The 14977-nt window shown below is 37.9% G+C and overlaps 1 protein-coding gene across 2 annotated transcripts in view; it reads left to right on the forward strand.

Annotated features, from left to right (window-relative positions):
• LOC122550431 (protein diaphanous homolog 3-like) overlaps window positions 1–14977 on the forward strand; it is a 577944-nt gene that overhangs the window by 140203 nt on the left and 422764 nt on the right. For both annotated transcript variants that reach the window (XM_043691160.1, XM_043691161.1), the window contains exons 8-11: window positions 87–223; window positions 4257–4362; window positions 10233–10343; window positions 11758–11876. In XM_043691160.1, the coding sequence (XP_043547095.1) occupies window positions 87–223; window positions 4257–4362; window positions 10233–10343; window positions 11758–11876 (473 nt within the window). The remainder of the gene's footprint in view (window positions 1–86; window positions 224–4256; window positions 4363–10232; window positions 10344–11757; window positions 11877–14977) is intronic.

Here is a 14977-nt window from a genome sequence, read left to right on the forward strand (position 1 = left end):
TAGTATTGATTGCAAATTACTCTGTGAATTTGAAAACGTAACTTTGTGACTAATATGCAATAAATTTGCCACCTCACTAATTTTAGTATGGATTGGAAAGAATCCTGGAAGAAGAACGAAGTATATTCTTGCTGGCCAGAGCTGTTGATCCCAGGCAGCCTACCATGATGACAGATGCAATCAAGCTTCTGTCAGCAATTTGTATTGTGGGAGAAGAAAATATGTAAGTGGGTGATCTTTTCTGTTACCTCTATTGAATGTGAGTTTCACAGGAGGCAGCATTGCTATACAGGACATTTGAAGAAATAATATGCATTAATTGCTGCCAGTTCTGAAAACGTTGTTATATGATGATATTTATTTTTAACAGAAGATTTGTTTCAAACATCAGAGGACATAATGTTACTTGTGTTAATTGGGCTTGTTTATTATGCATTGTCACAATGTAAGGACGAGGGAAGAAAATTTGTACCTAATTCCTGTGGTAATGTGATTTTTTTATACTGGTTTTTCCTCCACTGGAAGAGTTTGCAGTTAATGCTCATCCGCTCTGTTTTAAATTCCAATTATATTTGTTGTCAACACATTAGTTGTGCTTTTAGCATGTTATTGCAGTTTGCATCCATTTATCACAATTAGTAGTTAAGTGTTTTCTTCACTATGTATAGAATCATAGAAACTTAAAATACGAAAAAAGGCCATTTGATCTATTGTGTGCCAGCTACTAGTAATCATCCAGTCTTATCCAACCTACCAGCTCTTGTTCTATAGCTTGTAGGTTACTACATTTCAAGTGCATATTCAATTAAATTAAATACAGATTTCTACCCTCTATCAAGCTTTCAGACAATGAATTTCAAGTCCTCATCACATCCCGGTGAAATCTTTCTCCTCAAATCACCTGTAAACCTCATACCATTTAGGCCTGGTTATGAGTCTTTCAGTGAAGGGGTATAGGGCATTCTGTCCACTCTATCTAGACCCCTCAATTTTTCATTCTTTGATGGGTTTCCCCTCAACTCTTCTGCTCCAAAATAATGACCTTAGCCCATTCAATCTTTCCTCACACCTAAAATTCTTCAGTCCAGGTATTATTGCCCGAAATCTACATGCACCATCTGAAAGGCATTGCATCTTTCCTATCGTGTAGGGACCTGAACTGCAAATGGCATTCCAGCTATGACCCAACTAGTGATTTATGCAGTTTGACATAGCATGTTTAACCTTTCTCTCTGTGCCTTGGCTGATAAAATACAAATTTCCTTTGTCTACTTTACCAACTTATTTTCCAGTCCTAGGATGTGGTCCAAGAGTCTTCTGTCCTTTTGATTCACGACAGCATCTTTCCATTCATTATAGATGCACTTGCTGCCTTTACTTTGCGAAAATGTTTGACCTCAATAAAAGTTCATGAGTTTTGACCATTGATAGCTGATAAAGCATTGATGAGAGAGAAAGTTGACGTGTGATACACATATTAAGTTATCTTGATCTTATTATTGCTTTAGAGTATTTATAAGAGTAATTTTATTAGTTTCTACAAAGCAGAAATGGATTTGACAGTCATAGTTATAGATTTTACAAAATTTACTGAATAAATCATGGTATAGCATGCTTATGGTGACAATATGCTAAATATATGTTAACTATCTGCTCAGTATTTGAAAGAGAAAAGATAATGGAATGTTACATGTATAGTTGTTAATTCAGCATTTAAAAAGCAATGGAAAACAAAATCAACATACAATATTAACGCTTTCTGTTGATAAATTATTATTCATGTGTTATTAATTAGGCATGAATTATTTTAAGTACAATCTTGACGTAAAGTGTGATTTGAAAAATTGGAAAGAAAAGCAAATATGTAATTAAAGGAAGAGCAGTGAGTACTCCTTCAAATAGAAAGTCCCTTTCAAGGTCCTAGTCTTAGCGTTCTTAAACAAAATGGAACATAAGAAATGTGCAATATATTTTAGGAAATATTCATAGCTTTATTTTCACAATTGAATAGCTGAGCATTGGTTAGAGGAGTTGAGTGTCAGAAGTGAGTAGGAATATAAGGCAAAACCATATTTTTTTAACCTTCCTCAAGAACAAGTAAAATCATGAAGTATATTCTTTTGGATAGTTTGGAAGAAAATCAGACGCAGTAACGTAGTAAGAAAAAGAAAACAAGAATTTGGAAGGTCAACATCCTATCTGAAAACTTCTGTGATTAATTTTAAAAACGCTGTATAATTCAGTGTGTTTAGATTATGGAATTAAGGAAAATAGATTGGAATGGCTATCAAGACATTGTGAAGCAAGCTCATCAAACGCAAAACATTGGTGTTGTCTGAAGTAAGATCAGATTTTACTGTTAGAGAATTATTGAGCTTGATAACATGCTTAATACCTGTTCTCATTTCTAACTTTTCTTCATATACTGCTTTGACTTCCAAATAGGAAAGATTATCGCTCATAATCTACAAGTTGAAAATCAGTTCTTGTATAGCATTAAAACATGTCCCTTTGATAAACTGCTGTCCTTTTAATGGTTACACACTGAGAGAAAGAGAGAATGTTTCTAAGTTGCATGTCTCTCTAACTCTAACTTCTAACAAAGGGCCAGAATTGCCAAGGAATGGCAATCTCACACAGAGAGCCTGTGTGTGTCAAGTAAATAGGAAGCCAAGCGGGAAGGGCTCAGGTTGCTAAGATGCCATCTGGGTTGGGGATAGAGTGCCAGGCAACCAAAAGGCCAGGCAAGTGATGCACTGTGTTCATGTGGGGTAGCTATGAGAAACTGGGTCTGGTGGGGCAGGTTGGGATATGGTCCCAAGAGATGGACCAAGGCTGGTGGAGGGTAAGAAGAGGTCAGTGATGGAGCAGTATATGTGCAGATCATTTCGTGAACAGGGAAGTGGAGGGTGTGTGGGAAGTAGGGGCAGGTCAGGAGTGCGTTGGTGGAGGGTTAAAAAGTGAGTTTCAGCCATGTCCCAGGAGTTCAAGGGGATCAAGGGCAGTGAGCGAGAGGAATGAATCTAGAGTGGGAGGAGGATACAAAGTGGAAGAAATGGTTCAGGTCTGGAGAAAGTGAACAAGGGTTGGCTCCAAAGAAAGTGAAGTGGGGTCTGTTCCAGAGTGGGGAAAAGAATTCAGGTTCAGAGAGGTGGGGTTTAGGGGTGGACAAGGCCGCCTACATGCGGAACGTTTCAGAGAACACCTCTGGGACACCTGCACCAACCAATCCAACCGCCCTGTGACTGAACACTTTAACTCCCCCTCCCACTCTGCCAAGGACATGCAGGTCCTTGGCCTCCTCCATAGCCAGACCATGGCAACACGACACCTGGAGGAAGAACGCCTCATCTTCCACCTAGGAACCCTCCAACCACAAGGAATGAATGCAGATTTCTCCAGCTTTCTCATTTCCCCTCCCCCCACCTTTTCTCAGTCCCAACCCTCAGAATCAGCACCGCCTTCTTGACCTGCAATCTTCTTCCCGACCTCTCTGCCCCCAACCCCCTCTTCAGCCTATCACCCTCACCTTAACCTCCTTCCACCTATCGTATTCCCAACGCCCCTCCCCCAAGTCCCTCCTCCCTACCTTTTATCTTAGCCTGCTTGGCACACCCTCCTCATTCCTGAAGAAGGGCTTATGCCTGAAACGTCGATTCTCCTGTTCCTTTGATGCTGCCTGACCTGCTGCGCTTTTCCAGCAACACATTTTTAAGCTCCTCCTGGACAAGGTCTATGTCCAGAATAGGTCAAGAACTGTTTGTTCAGGAACAGATGAAGACAGGTTGACTTCCAGGAGTTGATACAGTATGGGGTCAGCTGAACAGTTACTCAGGAATTAGACTATATAGTTAATAGTCTAACTATTCCTGTGTAATTAATCATTTAATTTCTTTGGAACCTTCTGAATTCTCCATATTAAATGGAGACTTCTGGAGGTTTTCAGATATAGAGAAATTGCCCGGTGGAATCTTCAATTCCATGGGCAATTCCTTTTGGAATGTGCTGTGATGGAGATTCTGCAGGAATGTTGCACTCATGACTGACTGGCCATCAGAAAATTTGGACCAATGTATCTCTGTGTAAGGCATGTTTGTTCCACCTCCAATATTTCCATCTATTGTGTCATTAAAATTTTTGTTTGCAAGTTAGTTGCCCATTTTTAAAAGTTTCTTTAATTATATAATATATAATAGATCAACAATGTTGTACTCAATTGTTTTTGTATTTGACACTGTTGTTGAATTATCTTTAAGCCTTGAAAATGTTTTGGAAGCCATAACTACAGCAGGGGAATTAAGGAAATGGGCAAGATTTTACCCCATTGTGGAAGGTCTACATGACACCTCTGTTCAATTAAAGGTTTGTTTATTCTTGAGATGGCACAATTAGATGTGGCATACATTCACCTTGAATGTTAATTATTTACTGAATCATGGTTCAACTGGCTACTTTGAAGCTTGTGCTGTCACGCATTCAGGAATTCGGAAATTGAAAGAGAAATTTAACTGAATGTAGATGGTTCTTTAGTTGAGTGCTGCTGGCCCTGGGAGGTGGTGTGAAGATTGGAACATTGAAGTGCAGAGGCTGATTCCCCAACATTAATTTAAATGTTGCTCTATTGTATTGTTTTTGTTCTGAACGTATTCATCCATGTTGACATTAGGATCTAGTGAATTCTGATTTAATGGGCACCAGGTTACATTTACTGTTATAGACCAGAGGTTTCACAGCCGTGGCTTAGTTACAGAGTCATAGAGTCATACAGCACAGAAATAGACCCTTCGGTCCAACCGGTCCTTTCCCAAACTAAACAAGTCCTATCTGCCTGCTCCTGGCCCTTATCTTTCCAAACCTTTCCGATTCATGTACATTCTTTTAAATGTTGTAATTGTACCCACATTCACCACTTTCTTCTCAATCCCTTTTCTCCTAGTGACTGAAGAACTCCTTCCAGAGTTGCATTGTGACTTTTGCTTTTCAAGAGGCATCATTGAATGATATTTGGTGCATGATAAGTACAAGTCAAGTTCAATTGACAGGGTCGACTGATGTACATGGCTGTTTTTGATATTTAAAAAAAGCTCAAACTCTGTCAGTCCAAAGACTAAAGGAATATCTCCCTCAAATTTGGTTGCACTCAATAATTTGATGCACTCAGAAATTTGACCATTGCTCCGCTTAGTCCACAATGACTTAGAAACTGTGATCCTGACCATCAGAAAAGCCACAGAGTCTATCTCTGAAGGTTGGGGTCATACAAGATTGTGTCATTGAGCCATCCCTCTTCTTCATTTGGCTGGTGGCAAAATCACATCTCACTTCAAATTCCCAATATCTATGGTCATAATCTATAGGACAGAGGTGAACATGACCAACCTGTACAATCCAAAACAGAATCACCAAGCCTAACTCTAGTGCAAGCTCAACCACTGAGGTTTGTTTTGCAGGTGATCTTTGTGGTGTGCCATAACTCAGAAGTTGAGCTTCAGATCATTGTTGACTTCTCTGAAGAAAGTGGAACTTCCAATAAACGCCTCTATGACTAAAGTCATCTTCTAGCTAACTCCTACAGCAAAATACTTCATCTCATTGCTAGAGGTCCTGGAAAATGCGGACTATTTTTCATCTCTTGAGAGTCTATCTCTACAAAGGCTGACAAACAATAAAATTCACCTTTGCTTCTACTCTGCCACTTCATTCTTTGGCTGGCTAAGCAACAACGTATTTGAGGATTAGGATTTCCACCCTGAGAATGAAGTCATAATTTGCTGGGCAATCGATGATCTGTGCAGTCTTAGATGTTTCAAAAACTTGGAACAATTTGCGACAGGCATGTCAGAGTACCAGAGAAGTACCAACACTGGTCCCTGTGTAAAATCCCCTAAATCAAACAAGAAGTCATTTAAAAGCAGCATTCTCTCCCAAACTAACATGCTGAGCTTGAGTTGCTAACCTGAAATAAAAAACAAATCTAATTACTTGCTTTTCTGGTCAAGCTTATATGTGAGTCCAGACCCATAGCAATATGACTGACTCTTAACTGCCCTCTAGAATGGCCCAGTAAGCTACTCAACCATGTGAAAGCATTACAAAGACTAAAGGAAGGACAGAAACCAAAACAGCAACCTCACAGCAAAAAGAAAAATAGCAAATGCAGCCATGCAAAGCCAGCAAATTCCTTCTTGTCAATATCTGAGGGCTTTTTGCCGAAATTGAGACAGCTGTCCCATGGACTAGTCAAGCAATAGCCTGACACTGTGGAAAGGTATGACTGTGCTAGACATCACCATCACCATCGCTGGGTACGTCCTGATACACTGACAGACTGATGGCACCATTGTATATAGTTGGGGAAGAGTTGCACTGGGAGTCCTTAACATTTCCCTTAGGATGCTATAACGTCTATTGGCCACAGGTCAAACAAGGGCAAGGAAACCTCAAGCTGATGAATTGGTACAAGCTGTGTTGAACACCCTGGATAAAATACTGTCGGTAGCAAAGGCACAGAATATACTCTTGGAGACTTCAGTGCTCACCACAAAGAGTTGTTTAGGGAGTATCAATACTGACGGAGCTGGCTGAGTCTTAAAGGCTGTAGATGTTACACTAGGTTTGTGGGAAATGGTGATGGAACCACCAAGAGAGAGTATTCTACCTGACCTGATCTTCACCAAACTACTAATCTCTGATTCTTTTGTATATGACAGTATCAATTGGAATGACTGCTGCACTGTCATTTAACAGATGAAGTCCTGTCTTCATGTTGTAGATGTCCTCTAACGGGTGGACTTCAAGCAAAATTGCCAACCAAAACTGGACAGTCATGAACCACTCTGGACCATCAGCAACAAAATTATAATTAACCACAGTCTGAAGCCTCATGTCCTGGCGCGTCCCTTATTCTTGGGTAAACCTTGGTTCAATGGATAGTGCAGGAGGGTATGCCAGGAGCAGCACCAGACTTACTCAAAAATATGGAGCCAACCTGGTGAAGTCATAACATAGGACTACTCAGGTGCTAAATAGCAAATGTGCAATAGAGCTGCAACCATTGGATTCTGCAAAATGGATCAATTCTAAGCTCTGCACTTGTACCACATCCAGTTGTGAATGGTGAAGGACAAGTAAACAACTAGAAGGAGGAGGGGAGGCTCAATAAATAGCTCATCTTCAGCAATAAACAAATGCATCACTCATGAGCAAGCAACACAGCAAACTACAGCACCCTGTGAACTGGCACTCTTCATAAACCAGAAAAATTGTAAACCACAAATACCATGACATTTACTGTTACTCTGTCCAATAAATTAAAAAATTTATTCAACTCAAAGTAAATATACTTGTTCAATAGAATGGCTACATGAAATATCAACAGTTGATTCAATTTCAAGTAAATTTCTCCTCCAATATCATGATTTCCATGCTGTCCAAATAACCAATTGAGGATGGAAGTGAGAAGGCTCTTTGCTAGCTAGTTTTAATTAAGGCAAAGTTACATTAATTTTTAAGTGATTTGTGCTGTAACTAACATATAACAATGATATGTGTATCCCCAAATTATGTTTCTATTACTTAGTGTGCGTTTTTACATTGTTTATATAGACCTTTTGATTATCCAGAATATTTGATCAATTGGAATACTGCTGGTCCCATAGGTGCTGGCTAATAAAATGTTTAGTGTACTTGAGTACATCAGAAGTATCATTTGAGTGATTTGATGCATCAATGTGGTGGCTCACTACCACCTTCTCAAGGGCAAATAGAAATGACAAGAAATACAAACCTTGTTGCCACTCTTCTCTTGCGAACAAAAATAAAATCCAGTGCTTTTCCTTGCCTAGATCTTGCCTAGATCTAGTCTGAACTTGCTAGTTTCTCCCCTTTGATCCCTTTTCCTCTCCTAACATATCTCATACATTTGACTGACCTCTTGCTCTAAGAAACCAACTGGAAACCACAAAGCTATCATGGATTGTTGTAAAAACCCATCTGCTGACTTGTGTCCTTCAGGAATGAAATTTGCCTTCCACAGCTGGCCAAGCTTCCATGTGCCTGCAGACCTCTAGGAACATGGTTACCCTCTACAATGTCTTCCAAGCTACTCAATGACAATTAGAGTTTGTGGAAAAAAAATGCTGATCTTGCCAGTAATGTCTACTTCCCAAGAAAGAAAAAAAAATAAAATAAAAGCTCTTAACGATTTTTTGACTACTATCTTGCTTCTCTACTCCTCAAATATTCCAGCTAATTCTTTTAACTTTAGGCACTGATCCCTCCTTTTCCTTTATAGAGCAAAAATAATCTTTGGTTATTTTTTCCTTATGAGCACCACCTGGTCTTGAACTCATTCCTATCTGATGTTTTTAGTTATTTTTGTTTCCTTGATCCATGCTCTTCAAAGAGTCATTGCACAAGGGATAGGCCAAATTGCCACCTCCTGTACTGCAGGAATTCTATGATCTTATACCTTGTTTTTCTCACATGCCAAATTTGCAGAGGCACCTAATATTTCAGTTCCCAGCCATTCCCTATCTATTTTATAGAACCTGTGTTTTATTCCCATCTTTGGAAAAAAAATCCCATTGCTTTGTTTTTTCAATGTGGTAGAGGGTCATCTTCACCTTTCATCTCCAAATAAGGCCTTAGTTCACTGCTAGTTCAACCATATTGTATTTTTATAAGCTTCTATCTGTCTACTATATTGTTCAACTTGAGCCTCCTTGTGTATCTTTCTCTTCTTTTTAACCAAACTAATTTTGTTGAATAAGAATAAATGGAAAATGAATCTTAAAAAAACGTTAAGATTGTTGTTTGTTAAGCTCACTAAACGTCATTATTTCATTCTAATCCATGCTAACACATGCCATACCCAATATTTTTCCCTGCAGCATGCTGCTTTTGCTGTTTAGCCTCAAGTAATCCAGCATTGTTGCTTCCTCAGGTTGACACACTATTTGTAGGTATTTCTGGTATTGCTCCTGACGTGCCTTCCTGCACTTTTTATTGTCAAAAGTTGAGCTCTCAGCTTGATGGTAATGGTAGCAATGGGTATGTACTGAACCCAGAAGTTTCAGATTGTAGTAGATACCAAGAGACTTCTCGGGATCAAGAGTCCATGTTAAGGATTCCTAAGGCAACTCCCTCCTAATTGAATACAACTGTGCTCCCATCTCTCATGGATCTGACCTACCAGTGGGACAGGAGATATTCAGGCATGTTGACTATGCTCTGTTAAACATAGTCATACTCACAGAATCATGATTTATGGACAGTGTCAGGCTGTTTCTTGACTAGCCTACGGGATCACTCTCCCAATGTTGGCACAAGCCTCCAGATCTTTTTGCCAGGTTGGCAGGGTTGTGAAAACCTTTTCTTAAGACATTGTAATGATTTTGATACAACCATCTTGCTTTGGGTCTGCAGTCACATGTAGGTCAGACCAGGCAAATGTAGCAGATTTCCTTCCCTAAAGGGCAGTCATGAACCAGATAGGTTTTAAGGACAATTAAGGATGATTTATGGATTCAATTAATTCAATTAATTAACTTTTTTAATTCTAGCTGTTTTATTGAATTTTAATTTCACTGCTGAGATGGGATTCAAACCCTTGACTCCAGAGCATTAGCCTTGTCTCTTGATTACTAAACTCACATAGATAGCAGAACGGACTTCACATAAATAACACAAGATGCAGATCTGCTCCTGTATAACTCTCTATGTAACACAAATGTTGTTGCAATCAGACTGGACAAACCAATGAGGAAAAACAATGGAGTCACCAATGAGGAAAAACAATGGAGTACTTGACCTTGCAAGTACACGGATATGAGTGGTGAATAATTGGTTAATGAGAATGAAACATTTTGCAATGACAATACCTAGTACATTTCTGTCATTCCCAATTTAATTTAAATTAAACAGTCAAAGCTTTGCCTCAGTTTATTAGCTTCCACAATATTCAATAATTTTAATTAAAGCAACTATTAAGTCATTCAAAATATTACTGCCTCTTCTGGACATCTGTGTTGGAAAACAGAATGTGAACTTTCCAATGTGACTAGTCCATGTTAAGCACTCTCGTACTAAAATTTGTATACTTGGTTCCAAATTTCTGTTCTGTTTAATTTGTGCCTTAACCCTGACCTCAACATTATTAGATATTCAGCTAATGTAACATTGATTAATTTTATGCTTCACGATTCCAACTCTATATTTTGTCCCATATCTAGGTGGCTTGTATGCAGCTTATTAATGCACTTGTGACCACTCCTGATGATTTAGATTTGAGAATACACTTACGGAATGAATTTGTGCGTTGTGGATTGAGAGAGATCCTGCCGGTAAGGATAGTGCAAATTAATATTGGTTTATTCTGAAGAAATCTGCATAAGTATATTGACTTACTAAATGTCAGACAGCTTGGTGATGAAGTAAATTGATGTAATTGTATGTAAAATACAATCAAAAAGTCTTTGGAAAGAGAACACAAACATTTGTTAAGTTTCAGATCTTGAAAAATTATTTGTAAAGTTAAAAAGAACTAAATCAAGAAAACATTACTGGAAGGGTAGTAAGTATGTAATCATTATGGGTGAATGAAGGAAATGGAAATGAATTGAGTAGAGGGAACTTGTTTGAGCTTTTATAAAGAACAGTTCATACTGTCATTTAAAATGCTGTTCAGTGCATCTCATTACAGATGTCCCAAGAGATAACGTGCTTTTTCTGCTACTTATTCATTGTGAGAGCTCCCTGATCCACCTCATACCTTGTGAATCCATTTTTCTTTCAGCACTGAGGCTTGAAGGATATTGTGTGTGACACAGTACTTAAAATAAATCAAAGTTTTCAGTTTGTTAAAGTACTGGTTTAAATGAAAGTACTGTGGAACAGATTATAATGATAGTTATGGTCATCTCTTGTAAAAGCTAATATAAGAGCAACATACTTGTCTAAAATTGTTCTTCACTAGTTGGAGATACAGAACATTTACTACAATGATAGTAGTATTTGATTGACCTTCTGTTCATATGTTAACCAAAACTCAAAAGGATGGAAATGGGACACTGTCGCTTATGTATTCATCCTAATGAGCTTGTTCTGCCATTCAGTTAGGTTATGGCTAACATGTGCTTAAATTCCATCAACTTGTTCCATAACCCTTAGTATCTTTACCAAACAAAAATTATTCAATCTTAATTTTATGAAATGGAGAGATATTTATTAGTGGAGTTAATAATGAAGTAGTAAATATTGTTTATATTAAAATAGTGAAAGCAAAAATGAATTGTTGGGATGAGTCTCAAAATATGCAAGTCAATTTTCTTTGGTTGCTGTCCTTTTTTCGAAACAACAGTAATATTAATGGCATACAACTGATCCAGCTGAGAGGTTGGTTTGGCTAGTATTGTGTACCTTGATAACATCTGTCTATAAGATGCTCATATGCATTCTAATACCCATTCTAATATGTAAACAATGTTTGTAACATTAACATTTAGCCAACATGAAATAAAATGATATACATTCTTAAAAAAAACAAGCATTTAGTTTAAAATTCAAATTGTGCATTCTCAGTTACTTGCAATACAATTTTAAATTATTTAAGTGCATACAGAAATCTTTAAAATGCTAACAGATTATTGCTTTAATACTGCAAGTTTAAATAATTTAATTTCCACATGGATATTAATTTTTTTCTCATGCTATATGAATTGGGCTGAAATTGTTATTTTTGTTAATTTATTTTCACAGGAGTTGAGATTAATTGAAAATGATGCATTGGACATTCAACTAAAAGTATTTGATGAGCACAAAGAAGAAGATATGATTGAGTTTTCACATCGCTTAGATGATGTACGATCTGAACTAGAATATCCTTTTCTTGCAAAACAAGATTTCCATAATCATTCTGTAAGCTGGCATAGTACAAATGAAAATGAAAAAAATCTGTAGTGGTTTATCAAATTCTAAGAATTCAGGAAATCTTTCTTGGAAAATAAACAGGGTTATGTTCCATTTCACAAAATAGAACAGCCACGAATCTTTCTAGTGTCTACTCAGCAAGATGCTTTTTACATAGAACATTACAAAGCAGTGCAGGTCCTTCGGCCTTGGTGTTACACCAACCTGTGAGCCCAATCTGAAGCCCATCTAACCTACAGTATTCCATGTACGTCCAAATGTCTATCCAATGACCATTTAAATGCCCTTAAAATTGGTGAGTCTGCTACTGATAAATCTGAATAAATCTACTGCTGTTTGAGTTTGTCGTAGTCCCAATCTGTAATATTAAGTTGTTAGACAAAACTAAAAGCTCAAAATGAGGACTGGCAGGATATACAATTTAGATATTTTGGACACCATGTGCCTATTGCTTTTGTTTTTAGTTATTTTCAGAAACATTGAAAGTATTAAATACTATCAAGGTCAGAAATAGTTTGCAAAAATGAATTTCAAAAACATTATTTCTAAAATTAACTGGGAAAGTTTACTCTTGATTTTAAAGCTGAAATTCTGAATGTTTTGAGATTTAATGAGCTGGTGAGAGAAGATTTATTGTTTGGAGGAAAGACTTGCATTGATGAGTGAAATTCTTTTGAACTCTTTCTTTATTCTAAAGGTGTCCTTTACTAGTAAAGCAAAAAAGTGGTAACAGGTGAAATTAACTGGAAATTAGAAACCTTTTGTCGTGAAGTGAAAACTGTGTAATAAAACAATGCTTTCACTAACCTTCAAAAATGCTGCAACTTACTGATTCAAACAGACAATCGAAGACCCATTGCCAGTTTATAGATTCTAACCAGTAGCCTTTGCTTATTCTTGGGTAGAAAGCAAAAATATCTGTGGTTTCACTTCCAGTCATTCAGTCCTGCAGAGCATATGGCACAGTGAGCCATTCCAGTTGCAATGAAGGTCTCTTTTTTGCTTGGTTTGAGCAACCTCAATATAGTTCCCACTGAATGAAAATTCATGCAAAAAATCTTGCTATTTGTGGCTAAATTGTCAGTTCACTCTATATATTGTTAACTGTTGTTGAAATTAAGAACAAAACCTAACATTGGTGCAAATGGCCTTTTCCTTTGAAGGTGATCAGGGATGCTTCACTCTGCATTTGATGCTTAACCTGCACAGCACAATAGAGCCTTTCCATTTCCTGACCACTGAAGTATTTCATCTTGGCTTTTGGTGTCTAACTCTTAGTTATGTTCCAGGTTCAACAGCAGAGACTGAGCTTTAAATATATGCCATTGATGTTGCTGAGTGTCATTTGCAGGTTTAAATTTATTGAGAGTCATGGGTTTCTGCTATGTGCTTGAACAGGCAAGTGTTTGGGCACATGAGACAAGGCAACCCTATAAGGTGGTGGAATCCAGAGTACAGGATTTGTTTCCTTTTCATTCCTTCTCTGCCACTGTTCTTCAGTATCATTAACACATTGTGATTCAAGCATGATTTGGCTTGATGATCAAATTGTTGCCATTCTTAAGGATTGGTATCCTGTTTCTCCAAGTTATAATGACTAAGTCATAAAAGTATTCAATGATCTAGCCTTCACTGCTATCTAACAACAAGAGTTCCAAATACTGATGACCTTTGTAGAGACAAAGACGTTCCTGTTCACCTTATGTAGATAGCCCTTATTTTTGTACCATGTCCCCAATTTTACTCTCTTGCATCAGAGAAAATACTCTTTCAGCATTGACTTTGCCAACCCCCCCTCCCCCCTCAGGATCTTGTGTTTCAATAAGATCATCTCTTATTCTTCTGAAGTTGAGCAGATACAGGCTCAGCCTGTTTAACCTTTCCTCATAACATAATGACACAATCCATGTATGAATTGTGTGAATGTTCCTTGAAGTATATTAACACATTTCTATCCTTTTGTAAATATCCTGATCAAAATTTTACAAAGTACTTTAAATGTGGCCTCACCAACACTTTGCAACACAAAATCACTTGCTATAACTGTACTTTATCCGATAACTAAAGTCCTGCTAGTTGTTTGTAGTTCACTGTTATCTTGCTCTTCTGGTCTCCTGCCCTCTCACTCCTTTCTTCACTCCTAATTCAACTTCTTCACCTGTTCCCTGTGTCCCTTGATTCCCTGAAATACCACAAATCTGTCGATCCCAGCCTTGAATATGATTAGTGATGGTAAACCATTAAATATGAATGGGCAGTGGTTAGATGGTCTCTTATTGGAGATAGTCATTGCCTGGCTTTTGTGTGGTACAGATGTTCCTTGCTACTTGTCAGCCCAGGCCTGGATATTATATAGATCTTGTTGCATTTAAACATGGACTGCTTCAGTATTTGAAAAATCCCAAATGGTGCTGAACATTGTGCAATCATTGGCGAACATCCCAATTTCTGACTTTATCATAGAGGAAAAGCCATTGATAAAGCATCTGAAAATGATAGGGCCTAGGATACTTGCTTGAGGAACCCCTACAGAGATGTCCTGGAGCTAAGATGACTGACCTCCAACAACCACAACCATGCTCCCATGTGCCAGGTACAACTTGCATGAATTTGCCCCCTGATACCCATTGATTCCAGTTTTGCTAGAGCACTTTGATGCCATACTAGGCAAAATGCAGCCTTGATGTTAAGGTCTGTCACTCTCACCTCATTGCCAGGTAAAACATATTTGCTGAATGCAGTTGGAGGATTCATGCCACTGCATTCACAATGCAGGTTAAACCCTGAAATTTCCATATTGAATGTCTTCGAGAGAATCTCTTCAGTGGTCAACCGATGTATGTGAGTTTTTCAAAGTGATTCGCATATGTTTTCAGATCAATTATAACATGCCAGACTGCTATATAAACCCAAAATAATTGACAATATTTGATGTCCCTGCATATGCTGCGCACACTGTATACTTACAGCATCTTCTGCAATGCGAGTTAGTGACATGTGATTTCCCAAGCACAAAGCAATGCTGACTATCTCTAATCAGTCCATACCT

This window comes from Chiloscyllium plagiosum, chromosome 6 (assembly GCF_004010195.1).
Source record: "Chiloscyllium plagiosum isolate BGI_BamShark_2017 chromosome 6, ASM401019v2, whole genome shotgun sequence".
Taxonomy (NCBI): domain Eukaryota; kingdom Metazoa; phylum Chordata; class Chondrichthyes; order Orectolobiformes; family Hemiscylliidae; genus Chiloscyllium; species Chiloscyllium plagiosum.